Source organism: Malurus melanocephalus, unplaced genomic scaffold (genome assembly GCF_030028575.1).
Source record: "Malurus melanocephalus ecotype Western Australia unplaced genomic scaffold, MMel_1.1 scaffold_0, whole genome shotgun sequence".
NCBI lineage: Eukaryota > Metazoa > Chordata > Aves > Passeriformes > Maluridae > Malurus > Malurus melanocephalus.
In genome coordinates, this window is record NW_026623232.1 from 1392553 (window position 1) to 1407180 (window position 14628).

At 36.9% G+C, this 14628-nt stretch overlaps 1 protein-coding gene across 1 annotated transcript in view; it reads right to left on the reverse strand.

The window, feature by feature from the left end:
- Positions 1-8933: 8933 nt before the first annotated feature.
- The window catches only part of HEATR5A (HEAT repeat containing 5A), a 71750-nt gene continuing 66055 nt past the window's right edge, over positions 8934-14628 (reverse strand). The window contains exons 34-37 of the mRNA XM_057363669.1: positions 14130-14354; positions 12493-12647; positions 10895-11108; positions 8934-10618 (exon numbers count right to left, since the gene is read on the reverse strand). Coding sequence (XP_057219652.1) covers positions 10317-10618; positions 10895-11108; positions 12493-12647; positions 14130-14354 — 896 coding nt within the window. The 3' untranslated portion in view covers positions 8934-10316. The remainder of the gene's footprint in view (positions 10619-10894; positions 11109-12492; positions 12648-14129; positions 14355-14628) is intronic.

Genomic DNA, 14628 nt, shown 5'->3' on the forward strand with positions numbered 1-14628 from the left:
TTCAGCTATATCGCTTCTTTGGACACAAAATAGCCCTTACTCATGTCCCATCTACCTCCAATTGCCAGTGGGAAAGTGGAACTTAGGCAAGTTACCTACTTCAGTTGTTAGCTCTACCCTGTCCACTGGTACCGCTGGCAATAGCAATAAATCTCCATGCAAGACAAGTGCAAGGAAAGATCAGTGACTCAGATGACAGGACTTCTTATTGTTTTAATGGCACTGACTACATTGTAACTTTCTGAATCAGAAGGTTAATTAAGCATTGGGGTTCATTCTACTCTGTTGTTAAAGAAGTAAATGTACACATGTAATCCTATCAAGTATCTGATGTGTCTCCTAAAATTTCAGTGAAGTATTATGAATTAATTTCAATGAACTTTGCTGATGAGAAAACTTTCCTTAAGAAGGAATTGTCTTTATCACAAAACGATTCTTCTTTATTCTGGGATTTAAAAAATCCAGCTACTTACTCTTATTGAAAATACTGTAATTTTCACATATTTAAAAACTTATTAACGCTTTTTACTATTCTTGTCATGAAATTATGCCCTATTCACCATCCTAGGATCTTGACATGCAAAAAGAAGAAACTGTCTCAAGCTCCTAAAGCCTGAATTTCTGGATTAGTTCCTAACTGAAAAGACCTACATCATTCAAACCAGGAAAAATAATCAGAATAGTATGGTAGAGCATGGCAAAATTCAATAACAGTGCTGTGCTAGGGCACATGAGATGGACAAGAAGAAAATGTTATCCTTTATTACTATAAAAAGAAAAACTTCCTTGCCCACTGATGACATTTAGAAAAAATGGGAAAGTAGTATACTTCACTGATGGTTTGTTTGACCAGAAAGTTAACATTGCAATCTTAATTAAGCTTGGATTGTTGGGTTTGTATGAAAGGTGCCATTCAAACACTTAAATCCTTGTCAGCAGTGTGAAATGACTATATAATGGTGGTGTGAAACCAGGTTTCTGCAGATCCTCAAGTCTGTACTCCTGCAAGGAAAGAACRCACATTCCTTTAGGAATATATTACAGGCAATAAACTGTGTACCAATTTTTCTCTTCATTAATTTTATTAATAAAYGAAGATAACATTGCCCATGTATTAGGATTTGCCCTTTACTGTAACCTTTGAACTTACTCCCAGGCTACAAACTGTATTAAATAGAGCTGGTTGAAAATGGGGAACTGATTTTGCAAAGAGAGATGAAGGACTTCTAATATCAACAGTGTTGATTTTCATWTTTTACCTATTGCTAGTGAATGCAGTCAGTGATGCTGTAGGTATTCCTCCTATTTTCTTAGCCTTTGTTATGTATTTTTTTTTAACTTCCTTAACAGAAATATTTTTAAAAGAGCAGAAATAACCCCCAAAGATCAAAGCCCTGAAATTCATTCTGTTACATTGAATGTGAGGAAAAGGATGAGAAACACAACAAGGATATTAAAAACAAATTGACTCATTCCTGTTTAGAGAAGATCTTAGAAGAAGCAGGTGGTGAATGAGAAACTCATATGTCTCAAATGTGTTTGTACTAGGCTGTATTGGATTAAACAGTGCTTCTGGCAGAAGAAAAGATGAGGATATACAGTTATGAAGGTTCCAAGCATTATCTTTGCTCTCTACATTTCAAACTGTGACCCAGGCCAGTTAAGGAGATCTTTTTGATCTGATAGCAGATAGCATTGTGGCAGAGTTGCATTTGTGTGAGGGAGTAAGAGGCCATGGAAGAAAATTGGTATAATTATCAAATAAYTTGCCTAAGAGCTTTCAGTTAACTATCTAATACAAACAGAAGAAAAACTACAAGTTGCCTATTTTTAAGGCATGGTTATTGACCTATTTTTTAAAGTTTCATCACTTATGTTTTAGCTCCTTAGGAGTTCAGAGATCCACCTGATGAGCAAGTGAGTAGCACAGGATAAATGATTCATATCCATTTTTCTTTTTGTACCCCATGTTTTACCCATTTTGGACTCAGTGACTTATGCTGGTAAAACTGAACATCCATGAACAGGTCACGTATTGCTTCCACTAGTGCACAGAATTTTGAATTTCAGCTTCTGTGCCCTTGGGTACCAGTACCTTAAAAATKGAAGTCAGCTGTAATATAGTTCCAGTCCAATTCCAGCCCAAGTTGCTGCAGCTAAGCTTTTAACATCAGTGATCTGTTTGCATTGACWCTTAATTGTATACAGTAAGACACAATTATTTTTTCCTTATCCAAGCATATTGCACGTGCTTTTCCTATCAGTTCCCTGTTATAGGTTTATATTTTTGTACTGTAAACATTTGCTCTTTGGCGCTTCGCTGTCTGTAAAATTTCTGTGTAAACACTGGTCTCAGARGACACAGGTAACTTATTAAAATGAGTAAGTATTGTGTGTCTGAGCCTGCATCAAAGCAAGAATGTACTCTACCCTTTTTTGGTACAGTGCGAGCCTTTAGTTCAGCAGGCTAAATTATCTTTGTAAAATGTCATTCTACAGATGTCAATATGACCTCATCAGTTTGGGCCAGCATGCAATTGGGCTCAAATACTAGCACTGGTTATAGGAGTTTAGCTGGACTGAATCTACAGAAATTTAGTTTCCTACAAGATTCTTAGCTTGACATTTTAAGTGAGATCCAGACCCAGATCTAGTGACAGTTCTCATCTGTTCATTTAAGAAGCAGAAAGTTGCAGATCAAAACAGTACAAAGACCTGATAGAYTTCTTGCTTGTATTTCAGTGAGAAGCACAATTGAGATTGCCTCCTGCAAGCTAATTTATAGGGAGCATTGGACAGTTATTTTGATAGATAAATGTTATTTGCTTAAAACGTGTTCTCAAAGTAAGCAGTGTGCTGCACTGACAGTGTCAGCAGTTATTTTGGGGAGAAACATTTGTCTGTCATTTCTGCAGCAACGTTTCACATACAACAATTAGTCTGTATCCCAGTCCCTGCTCTGACCCTGATAAGGAAAGAAATAGCCTGGGGCTGCTGAATCTTATGCTAGTGATTCCCAAGTATTTCACAGTGGAAGACCTGTATCATTGAGTGACATTTTAAATAATGAAAGGCCCCAACAAAGATTCAGGCCTCACTGTACATATGAGATAAAATACATCTCCACCTCAGAGTTAACAGTAAACAGAAAATTCAAAGGCTACAAAGCAGATCAGAGCRTAACACAGTCCATGCTGAAAAGGTGCTTAGTAGTGTAGCTGCGAAGTCTATATGTCAGTGGACTTCTTAACCAAATAACCTGTACAGCAAGAATCCTATTTGCATGACAGTAGTCCATGTGACTTCAAAGCATGTCTACCAAGGTTGATACAGCCAGCACTTTGCAAATAACTAGACCCTCTCTTGTGGGTTGGGATGGAGAGGCACAAACAAGGGCACAGGAACATTCACTCTTCACAAAATGTTTTCTCTGGCACCTCCATGACTTGTTTTCAGTACCTCTCTCTCCCCAGGACAACAAGTACATTTATTTGTGCTTTTAAAAATCCGTTCCCATATTAGACCCTACCTTGCGCAGACTGTGTTATCAGCAGCTTCCATTTCTTCTTAACTGGGGAGTAAGAACAAGCTATAATTATAAGGCTGAAGGTATTTATCCTCTCTTCCCTGCCCTGAAGGGACTGAGCTGTTGCCAGCAATTACAGGCAGTTGGCAGTTCCCTGGGATCACAGGAACCAGTAAGTGCACTCTGGTCCCACCTACCTGCCCTAGAAAAACCCATCTGCCACGGAACAGTGACAAACACTTCCCAACTCTGTGTTTTCTCTGGCCTCTGAACATCCACCAAGAAATGATCTTCATTTCCAAAGACTGCCCACCCATTTGGGTCAAAATCCTAATCTAAGAATAGTGGTGAAAATGTTGCCATTCAATTGACTCCTTGTAAGTAATTTCAAAATCTGTTGATGAAAGAATCCAAAGCATGTACACAGGGGTGTTGTAACCAGTGCTGAAAAGGCAGTGGAAACCAGGGCATGTGGCTGCTCTTGCAGTTGATGAGTTACATCATCACAAACTTGTCTACCTAATTTGCATAATATTTAAATTTTTCCTTTTTTGTGTGTGTGTGTGTGTAACAAATAGTGCTTTCTGATGAAGTGAAGTTTCCGTCATTGCAGTGGCTGTTTCCATCGTTTATTTAGAGACTGTGTAGAATGTGATCCTGTTGTGGCTGCTTTGCATATTTTGTTAACAGGTAGAGATTCCCAGTATTGTATGCAAGTAACTGCATTACTTTTTATAGTAATATTGTTAACTTGTCTCATCCTGTGCTGATAGTACAAAGTGTTATGCTTTGATTTACGTGGATGGTTGGCAGTCTCTTCCTAAGTAATAGGCAGTACAAAACAGAACAAGCAAAKCTCATGTAACAAAAAATTGTGTAAATCTAACATAACAGCACTTTAATTTGTAAAATACTTTTTAAGATTCCAATCAACTATTAAATTATATTTCACAAAGGCTTTTTTTTAAGCAAGGAATCAACAAGGTGACTGATTTAATTATTATTTTCTCTTCCTTCTGTTACTGCTCTTGTGTGTGTCTCTTGTTCTGCTTCTCTGTTCCTTCCTTTCTGTCCTGTCCTGTCCTAATCCTTCAACATTTGTTTGATTTGAAAAATCTCTCAAGAATGTTGTTGCTTCCTCAGCAGCCTTTGTATTTGCTTCTCCTCTGCTGCTTTTCCCTGTGACCTGCCCCATCTCCACAGCCATTTCCTGGTTTKCTGTCTGGAGCATATTGCCCTCTAGCACTTGAACCCAGCAGAAGTCACTCAGCAAGTCACGCCTGGGTGGTGGCTACCTGAACATAAGGAAGAAAATCAGAAAAGATCTGTGACAGCAAGTTGCACATAGTTCTGAGATATTAGCATGAAGAGCAACTGGATTTTAAATACTTGCATGTCTGCCAAAGTTCTTGCACTTAGTAGGAATGCACAGATCCAAAAAAAAAAAAAGTAAAAAAAAATCAGTTGTTTTGTGGGAATTCTGTGTCTAGGTACAGCTTCACGAACCTAGAGGCTCCGAGAGAACCTCTGACAGTTAATATATTCATTACCTCCTGAAGAAGAAAATTATGGCACTGAAAGCCATTCCTTTAGATAAAGTCCAGAACAAGCCCGTGAAGAATATAGTTTCAAAAACTGACCACCAGGTGTGAAGTTGATCCACAGGCAGTAGCTGTTTCTGTAGTCTCCCGCTCTATAGCCAGAACATCCAGCAGCCATTTCTCTTCTCTCTAATGTCCAGGAGTCTTTAGGAATCATTGCYGCTAACCTAAATCTTTGCAGTTCATGGTTCTGAATGCTACTGCAAGTACACAGAGTGAGCAGGACATTGTGTGGATAAAYACATGTGTGCTGACTGGCTTCTGCTGTTTGAAGGACCTCGAGGAGAGGCATCCTTGTGTTATGGCACAGACCACCAGTGGCATCCCAGAAACCAACTSGAAATGCAGGAAACTGCCTGCTCAGAAAAAAAGTTATTCACTCATGGCTTCCCCAGGTGTAATTGCCCTCACACACAGAAAACTGCTTTGGTGATTCATACYGTGCCCCCTGTCTTTCCTCCCTGTACCTGGAGGGGGACACATCTCTGAAGTTATGTGGGAAAATCAGGATAGGAGACTGCAAGTCTTTAAGCCCCAAGGGTCTGCRTGTATCTACATTTACTGCATGGTTTAGAGGGTGCCTAGAACTAAGGGTGGGTTGTGGCTACTCAAGAGCACTCGTTCTTGAGACTCTCTCTCCAACCATCTTAGGAACTCTAATTTTACAGAAGTAAATTATACCCAGATTTCTGGCCTCAAAAGGATACTGGGAAGAATGGACTAAAAATAACCCCATTTACCCTCCCACMCTGCCTCTGGCTACATTACTTCGTGGCTTGACTACCTGGCAGCTAAATACCAGCTTGCCTTGTGCCTCAGATTGAAGGGGAAAATACATTCACTTCTATTGTCTTTTCTAKTTCCCTTCTTCATCCATCCTTGATTATTTCATAAATGCACTTGAAGAAGAACCTGATTTTTTCCTATAAGCAAATTATTTTATTCCCTCAACTGAATTTCAGGCTAWTTTGGTGTCAGCAGCTGGAACCAGTTATCCTTGTGTTTCCCATAAAACATGCATACATCTGTGACAATTTTTTCTTGGTGTTTGACATGAATTTTACATGAGGGAAGATGAGGTTAAGAGCATTTGCCTTCATAATGATAGGTTGTATTTTCAAATTGCATAATATTTCTATTTTTAGATATAAATCAAAATTGTTTCCAGAATCCCTGAGGCCTGCCCTTCATACTTCAGCAGAAAATGTGTCTCATACAAAACCCTTCTTTTCTTGTGGAAAAGGACACAGAGAATTGATGCACTGGGAAGAACAAAAAAATTGCTTACAAAAATACCATAAACAAAATCATGTGCAGTGAAGGTTATAATAAGGAAAMAATCTCCCCTAGTAGCAACAGGAACTCTCAGTAATTCTACATTTGCAGTGAGATAGTTCACATCAATTTCAGTATGAGAATATCAACACTGGTTAAAAACATGCATTTTTTTAGGCTACACAATTGCAAATTGTAAGGCTGTAACTTAGAATGAGACTTTATCTACCTTCATCATTACTAAATTTAGCTTATCAGCGACTTTTAGAAACAGATTTTCTTCATCTGTAAAGCTCCTTACATACATAACAATAAGCTTTTCTGTGCAATAACAAGGCAAAYTGGCACATGCACTAATATGCACACAGACAGCAGGCTCTGCTCTGGCTGCTCCTCATCCTCACAACCTGTTTTCTCCTGCATGTGCCATCATTAGGCATCTGGGATGCAAGCACAGAGGAAGGGGATTTGATTCTTCCTTCTAGAACATTCTTCCTTCTAGAATCAGATTTTGCACTTCAGGTAAATGGAACTATGGAAGTGGCATCAGAACATAGAGCAAAACATGTATTTGGCGGCAGAGTGAGTGAATATGGGTTAAAGTACCACAGGTTACTGCAGGAGGTTTTAAAAGCCTGCTTTTGCACTGACCTGTTTCTCAGACAATATCTCCACTCCTACTTTTGCTATATTTAGCTATAACTTCCCCTTTCATTGTTATATGGAATAAACCATTTATTCTCAAGAGAATCCAAAGAATATTTTAGGAAAAAAAAAAAGTTTCAAAAATCCAGAACTGTACATCAAAATTAAAGTAAGAACTACACATTTTGGATAGGTGGTGGCACAGCTGCAGTTCTACAGACTTGTATCCAATTAGAACCCACCATATCCCAGCTGTGTGTTGCTTTTGCACAGTTTTGACTAATTCTGGTTTGTTGCAGTCAACAGAAAGCTGTCTGCAAATAATTTTTGCATAGTACTTAAATAGTACATTCCATGATGTACTCATACGTGTATATATATGCTTGAGGTTAGGCACAGACAGGATCTTTCGTCACACAAAACCATTAAACTTCTTGTATAAACAGTGGAAACATACAAAGTTAACATGCATGCTTCATTGCAAAGACAATTTACTGGGAAAAAAATTGACTGGTGCTTGTAGAGAAATGGCACAAAATCAGAAAGGAAGCAAGGGACACAGGAAGGAGGAGTGCCGAGAGTGGGGCTTTGGTTTATGGCTAAATATGTTTGGCTCTTTTTGCTTGGCTAAACATGACAGCTTGCATGCCAAGCAATGCCTAAAAAAGAAGAGTGGAATTAAAACCAGAATGCTCCTTGGTTTTACTTATTTCTTCAGGGAAAAAGAGAATTACGCAAGTTCCTTGTAAGACTACATCAAAGACACCTGATATATAAAGGCCAAGACCTTTTCATAACTGAAACAAGACTAATTTATAAAATCTTAAATGAGTAGRCTTATTCATGTGATCCAATTTATTGTTTTATGTATACATAAGAAAGTWGAACTCAGGGGACAGTATTTTTACTATATGGATAAATGAATTATTTAGATAAATAAAGCTCACACATTTGTCCTAATTTACAACTGACATTAAGAATTAGCAGGAGTTCTTTATTGGAATCATTTTTGTTCTGCAATAGACAGATATGTTGAACATGGTACTTTTCCACATGTGGCCAATAGACTTGATCAAGACTTGATTAAATCACATAATTATGCCACTTCTCAAAAGCTCAGTTGTGAGCTACTGCAATGAGACTTTCTAAGAAATCTAGGACTAAGCTGCACTAAACTTTAATTTTTGGCTTTTAACACCTTTTTTTTGTGCTCTTTGGTACTCAATTTGAATATGCTACTTTAAAAATTTTTGAGCAAAGTAGGGTTTTGATAGATTGTCTTATCAACATTAAAAACATGTCGCTACATTACTATACATGAAAAAAATGAAAAAAGTAACCACAAATATCTTTTGTAGAAACCAACTTCCTCAGCAATATATTTGGCCATTTTGAGAGCAAAAATGACTTGAGTTTCATAAGAATCTATGATTTTCCATAAGCAGCCTTGGGAAACCAAACCAAACCAAACCAAACCAAAATAAAACAAAACACTGCAACAGTGAACACGGACAGGAAAAGCAATGAGATAAATAAATATTAATGAGATAAAGATGAGTAACTGTGAAATCTAGTGTAAATCTCTTTAAATACAGCCAACAACTACAGATTTGACTTCAATGAAGAGGTGTAACACAGGACATGGAAAGATGGGAGGCATCTCCATCATCTTTCCACAGTCCACACAAAACAGGGATTTACACACAGTCTCCCTGGTCCTACTTAGTCACTCACTGTGCTACTCAGAATAGAGGAAGACCTGCAATGTCAACTCACAGACCCTGATGTATCCAACCCAAACATTTATTATTAGTTTCCTTGAGGCAGCATACARCAATTCTCTTTCTGATACATAAGTCCTTAGAGTTCCTCTGCTATTGGATAAAATCACTAAGACAAATATTAAGTGAAGAAAATTAGCTTTATTTATGTAAATTAGAAAACAGGAATTGTTAGAACTTTGGTCAAATTGTTAATTCTGTACAATTTACAATTATATTTATATACAAAACTYCTAATAAAATACAGTACATCACACTCTTCCTGAGTCACAGTGTGTTTCTCAGTTCTGTAAATAGTTTTTTCTCCTTCCCTTTAAAGCAAGTAGATTCAAGAAGGAAATAGTATCCTCAGTTTGACAGTGTTTGGTTTAGGTAATACTGGTACTAAGAAAGAAGTCAACACATTGTACTTAGAAAATACTTCATAGCCATTGCAGTTTTGATCGTTATTTTTCTATAATAAAATATGTTCCTTGATAAAAATGTTAATTGCATACTTCTTACTATGAGTTTGTCACACTTTCTTTATAGACACAAGACAAGATGACTTCAAATACATCCATCTCTCATTGCAGAGATACAGAAATTCAGTTACATGTATACATCAGCGATCATTCAAAGATCAGGGAACATACATCCAGATAGAGCAGAGGTCTGAATTGAGGCACAGTACATTAAAATTGCTGTCCTATCCTGGACAGGATATGTAAGCTCCAATTGCCTGGCTCCCCTAACACAAATTTATCAAAGTACACATCCTGAAAAGTGAGACCGTGTCAAGCAGCAAGGCACCAAGCCTGCCAATCCTCACATTGCATGACAGTCCCACTCTGGCAAGAACCACAGAGTCCCCAGAGAGGCATGGTAGAGCTGCATTTCACAGCATTTGTTACATCTTGGCTGCTCAAGATGAAATTAGGATTAAAGCTATCCATATAACCTTCATTGAGTTGAATTTTCTGAKATCAACAATAAACTATTATAAGGCTTACAAGGATATTTAATCTCTTTAATGAATGATGCAGTGTGCTAAATTATTAATTAGCATAGATTACAACCTGTAAGTAAATTTATGTCCCTGTTAAATCCAAAAACCAATTATGGTAACTTATTTTGGACAAATACTGATTTAAAACAAAATTAACTTTACTTCATGGCTAAGTGTGGGATGTCCCTAAATATATCTATGGTAAAGTTCACTATATATTTTTTTAATATAAGCAGGTGCWTTTATGATATTTTACTCCAAAATAATAAAAAAATACAGATTTGATGATTTCTGATTTATTCATAGTGTTTGGAGATCTTTAAGATATTACACTAAGAGAAAGTTATCTAGAGACTTGCCTTCTCTTAAAAACTTTCCAAAATACTTCAGCACAAACCAAAATACATGAGATCAATTCATGGCAATCCTACTGTGATTAGAAATTAAAAGCGATTTTTTTGCTGTTGATATCAAAGTGCATAAAATGACAACATGAGGCTTCAAAGGAAATTGGTCTTTAGCTGAATGCTTGAGCTTTTCCCAGGATTTTTTGCATGTTTAGTAGTCTTCACTTTGATACTTTCTTGATTGCCTTTAACAGCTGACTCAAGCCTGGCTTTCATAGTTGGAGAGGAGGCCATTAGTTTTTTAAAAACTGATGAGTACTGTGGACCAATCTGCATCAGAGTTTGCAAAGCAAACTCATGTAAATTTTTTGCTGAGTTTGTCGCAGAAACCAGAGCATTTTCATCCAAAAGAAAGGAAATGAGAATGGGAAGAAAGCAGGCCACCAAGTGAGCACCTGTAAACACAGAAAACAGAACTTAAATACACAATTTTTTAAATAGTATTAAATTCTAACTGGAAGTATTTCTTAAAGTTAGCATTTWATCCAAAGTGTAAAGTTGCAAACATTGGCTGGACTGCAGGGCAAAAGAACCCAACATTTCTGTGAGCAATTGTGTGAGCAACTAGTATTCAGGATTGAATTCCTAGTGGTTGTTTTGGTTCTGATTGTTATTTATGGCAACTTTGAGCATCTTTAATGTTTCAGATACAAGAAAGGGAAGTAACTTACGGTGCTGTTCCTCAGCAGCAGCTGTCAGAGCTGTAACCACCTTTATTCCCTCCTGAATGACCTGAAGTTCAGCAGCATTTTCAGGTTTTGCTTTTTCTGTTTCYTGCAGTTTCCCCACAATGGATGGTGCTAAAGAATGGATATAAGGGTATGACACAATTTTGTTTGGATGCTGAAAGATGGAGTGCAGCAGCTGGTAGCACTTACACTGTACCTAAAGGGAAAACAAAATTTGCAGTTACAAAGCATTATACTTAGAAATGTATCTCTGAGTGTTCTAAATATAACAGCTTGTCAGATAAAAATTTTCAGAGGGGTAAAAATGTGCCTCACAGCTTGAAAATTCATCAGGTTGTAGGCTGCTCATGTGTAATATTTCACAGGAGCATTATAACTTGTAATCAATTATTAATAGAAACCAGATCATRCTTTTTGTTTCTTTTCACCAAGTTTTACATCTTCTGACATTCCTAAGTTAAGGAAAAAATACTATTTTTGTTTGAAGATTAGTATTATTTTGAAAATACTCTCTTCTTTGCAAAAAATGCAATAATACTGAAAGAGAGGTGCTTAAAATATAAGCAATATCCTTGTCAAACTGTAGGCACGATTTAAAAATGCCTTAAATGGTGCAGTAGCTTGCACGTCATTGAAAGTCAATAGGACTGAAACTACCAAGTTCCTACATAATATCTGAACAGCTCTGATGCTTAAATACTTGGATAAAATTTACAAATGCATGCTAATATTTCCTTGCAGTCATATTTGGCATTCCCAGTTTCATAAGAATGATAATTAAAGTTTACAATATTGGGAATGTAGCGATACATAAAAAAGTATTGGCTTACAGTTATTTCTCAAGAAAAGGAAACTGTTTATTACTACACAAATATATTCARAGGAGATGCAAGAAAAGTAGTTTACACTGAATTCTAACAAATATGAAGTCTAATGCATGTTATTTTCAGAGCTGAACTTTGAAAGCAGGGCAGTCCCAATACCTAAAAAAGTAATTTGTATTAATGTATAACTTTTTTCCCCCTGATACATTATTTTTTTAGGATAAGGACAGTAATATAGTAACTATGACACTATAATCTAATGCCATTTCATGAAAATATTTATGCTAGGTCAGATCAAAGTGTTAGTCTAGTTCAGCAAACTGCGTCCATCAGTGGCCAGGAGCTGATACTTATGGCACAGTAACAGTTTTGTAGTGGTACTTGTTCCARCTCCCAAAGACTCACAGCTGAGGAATTTCCTGTGCAAAAGATAGTAYCTGTGTGTTGAAGATAAAATGAGCAAACAAAATTCAACGGGTGCCTGAAACAGTACACAACTGTAGCAATACTGAGCAATATATATAGCACTTGAGCCTGGTGCAATTAAAAAAAAAAAAGGAATTGCATACAGAATAATGATTATATGTACTGCTGGGCATGTTCTTGTTCACTTGTTCAAACCGCATTTTAAAATGCAACATATAGAGTCAGGAGAGAATTAACTTCCATCAATACACACAAATAGCAGCACAGCTAAAATAAGCTAATATTCATTCAAAACGGTAGTGATATTCTCATAACTTCAGCAGTACTTACAAGAGGATCTTTTGAGTCAAGTGTTATTTTAAACTTCTCAATACAACGCTTCTGAAGGCACTCTACAGTAGTAACTTCTGGGCTGGTAGACATAACAAATACTGTAATAGCAGTGAGAAGGCTAACTTCATCGAGCTCTGGGAGAAGGCCATCTACTATCAACAAAGTGAGAAGACTGTTAGATTTGCACTAAAAATTCTATGAGTTTCAGTGGTACAAGGAGGTGGAATGGAAACATCAATGTCTATGTTTCTTTAGGAACTGCTGTTTTCAAATACATGGCATACCTTGAGATACACTGATAAGGAATTTTACTGCAATAAAAGCCAAGGCCAAAATGAGAACTAGGGGGTGATCATATACATATTTAGAAATTACAGCATACTCCTATTCTATTGTTTCTTTGTATAAAGTACAATAATTATCTTTGAAGAGGTATGACATATTAAGAGTACAGTTACAGTCTATTTTGAGAATAATATAAAATTTGTAATTAAAAATACATTCGTTTACTATAACTAGAACAGTTTTGTAAAGAGAAGTTCCAATAACAAATTATGACTTAAGATGATTAAACATAAGGAACAATAACAATACTATAAACTCAGGGAGTTGAAGCAGCAGCACAAAGTAAACTGATTCAAGACAAAAAATCTTTTTCTTGCCCTACTGTTTGAATACCGTTTGCTTTACTAGAGACATTAACTCTTTGTGAAGAACCTGCACACAGTACAGCTGTGTTTAATGCTCAGTTGTACACTGAAGCCATAGCTCCTGTTTATGCCTTCGTACCATGGAATTACACTGTGGCACTATGCAATACAGGAGTTAGCMTGCAAATCCACTGTCCTCATTTCACCTAGGGTAATTTCTTCTCTGTAGCTGCTGCAGTGCTGTGTTTTGGATTCAGAATGAAAATGGTGTTGATAACACCCTGATGTTTTGGGTTTTGCCAAGCTGTGTTTATCCTAAATCAGGGATTTTTTCCCTTGTCTCATGCTGTGCCCGTGAGGAGGTTCACGAATGAAACTGTGAGGGAGCACAGCTGGGATGGGTGACCCAAACTGACTAAAGGGATATTCCACACCCCAGAACTTCATGCCCAGGATATAAACTGAGGGGACCCACCTGCAAGGGTGAATAATCTGGTTTCTGGAAGGGAGGTCTGGCATCGGCCAGAATGTGGTAACTGCACAGTGCATCACTTGTTTTTCCCTTTTTTTACCCTTATTACTATAATTTACCATTATTATTTGATTTTATTTTAGTTTCAATTATTAAACTGTTTTTATCTCAACATACAAGTTTTACTTTGATTCTTCTTCCCATTCCACTAGGATGGGAGAAAGAGGGAATGGGGGTTGAGCAAGTGGCTGCATGGTGCCTGATTTCCAGTTGGGTTTAAATCACAACACCCACATTTATACTTTTATAGTTGATGACTTCTCATATGGACTGTAGGGACATGACTGCACTATAGTTCCAGCAGTACTTGGTAACCAGATAATTCTCTTGTGACTAAGAGAGTAGTCTTTTTTCAGATGTGCATGAATTCAATTTAAATAAAACCAAACAACCTTTCACACTAACATTTTTTATTCTGTTTTTAAACTCACAAACCCAATATTTGTGCCTACCTTGATCCCAACAGTCAAGTACTGTGACCAAAGCACTACGCAGAAGATCAGTCCAAGCATTCTGACTCTTTTCTGCTCGAGCCATTGGAGAAGACAAGAGGCCTTTAAGGGCTTGTAGAGATGCAGCAACAGTCAGAGGTAACTGGCCATCTTGTGACTTCACAGCAGTTTCCTTAAGTACTCCAACAATTAGGTACAAAATAGTAGGAAGAACTGAAACACTTCCTGTAAAGAAATGCAAATTAATTTCACAGATATTTTTTAAAATGCACTATTTTTTAATTTAAAAAAATTGACACAGTTTTCTTGGATTCTCTTTTTATTTACAATTTATCATTTTTAAGGATATCTATAAATGGAGACACTGGTAATTTGAAGAAAAGATTTGAAATGTCACATGGCCTGCTATAGCAAACAGGGAGTCAGACTACCCAAGTGAAGTTAAACCTTTTCCCTTTTAAAACTAGCATTGTATATATTTTCCTTGACAATTTTACTC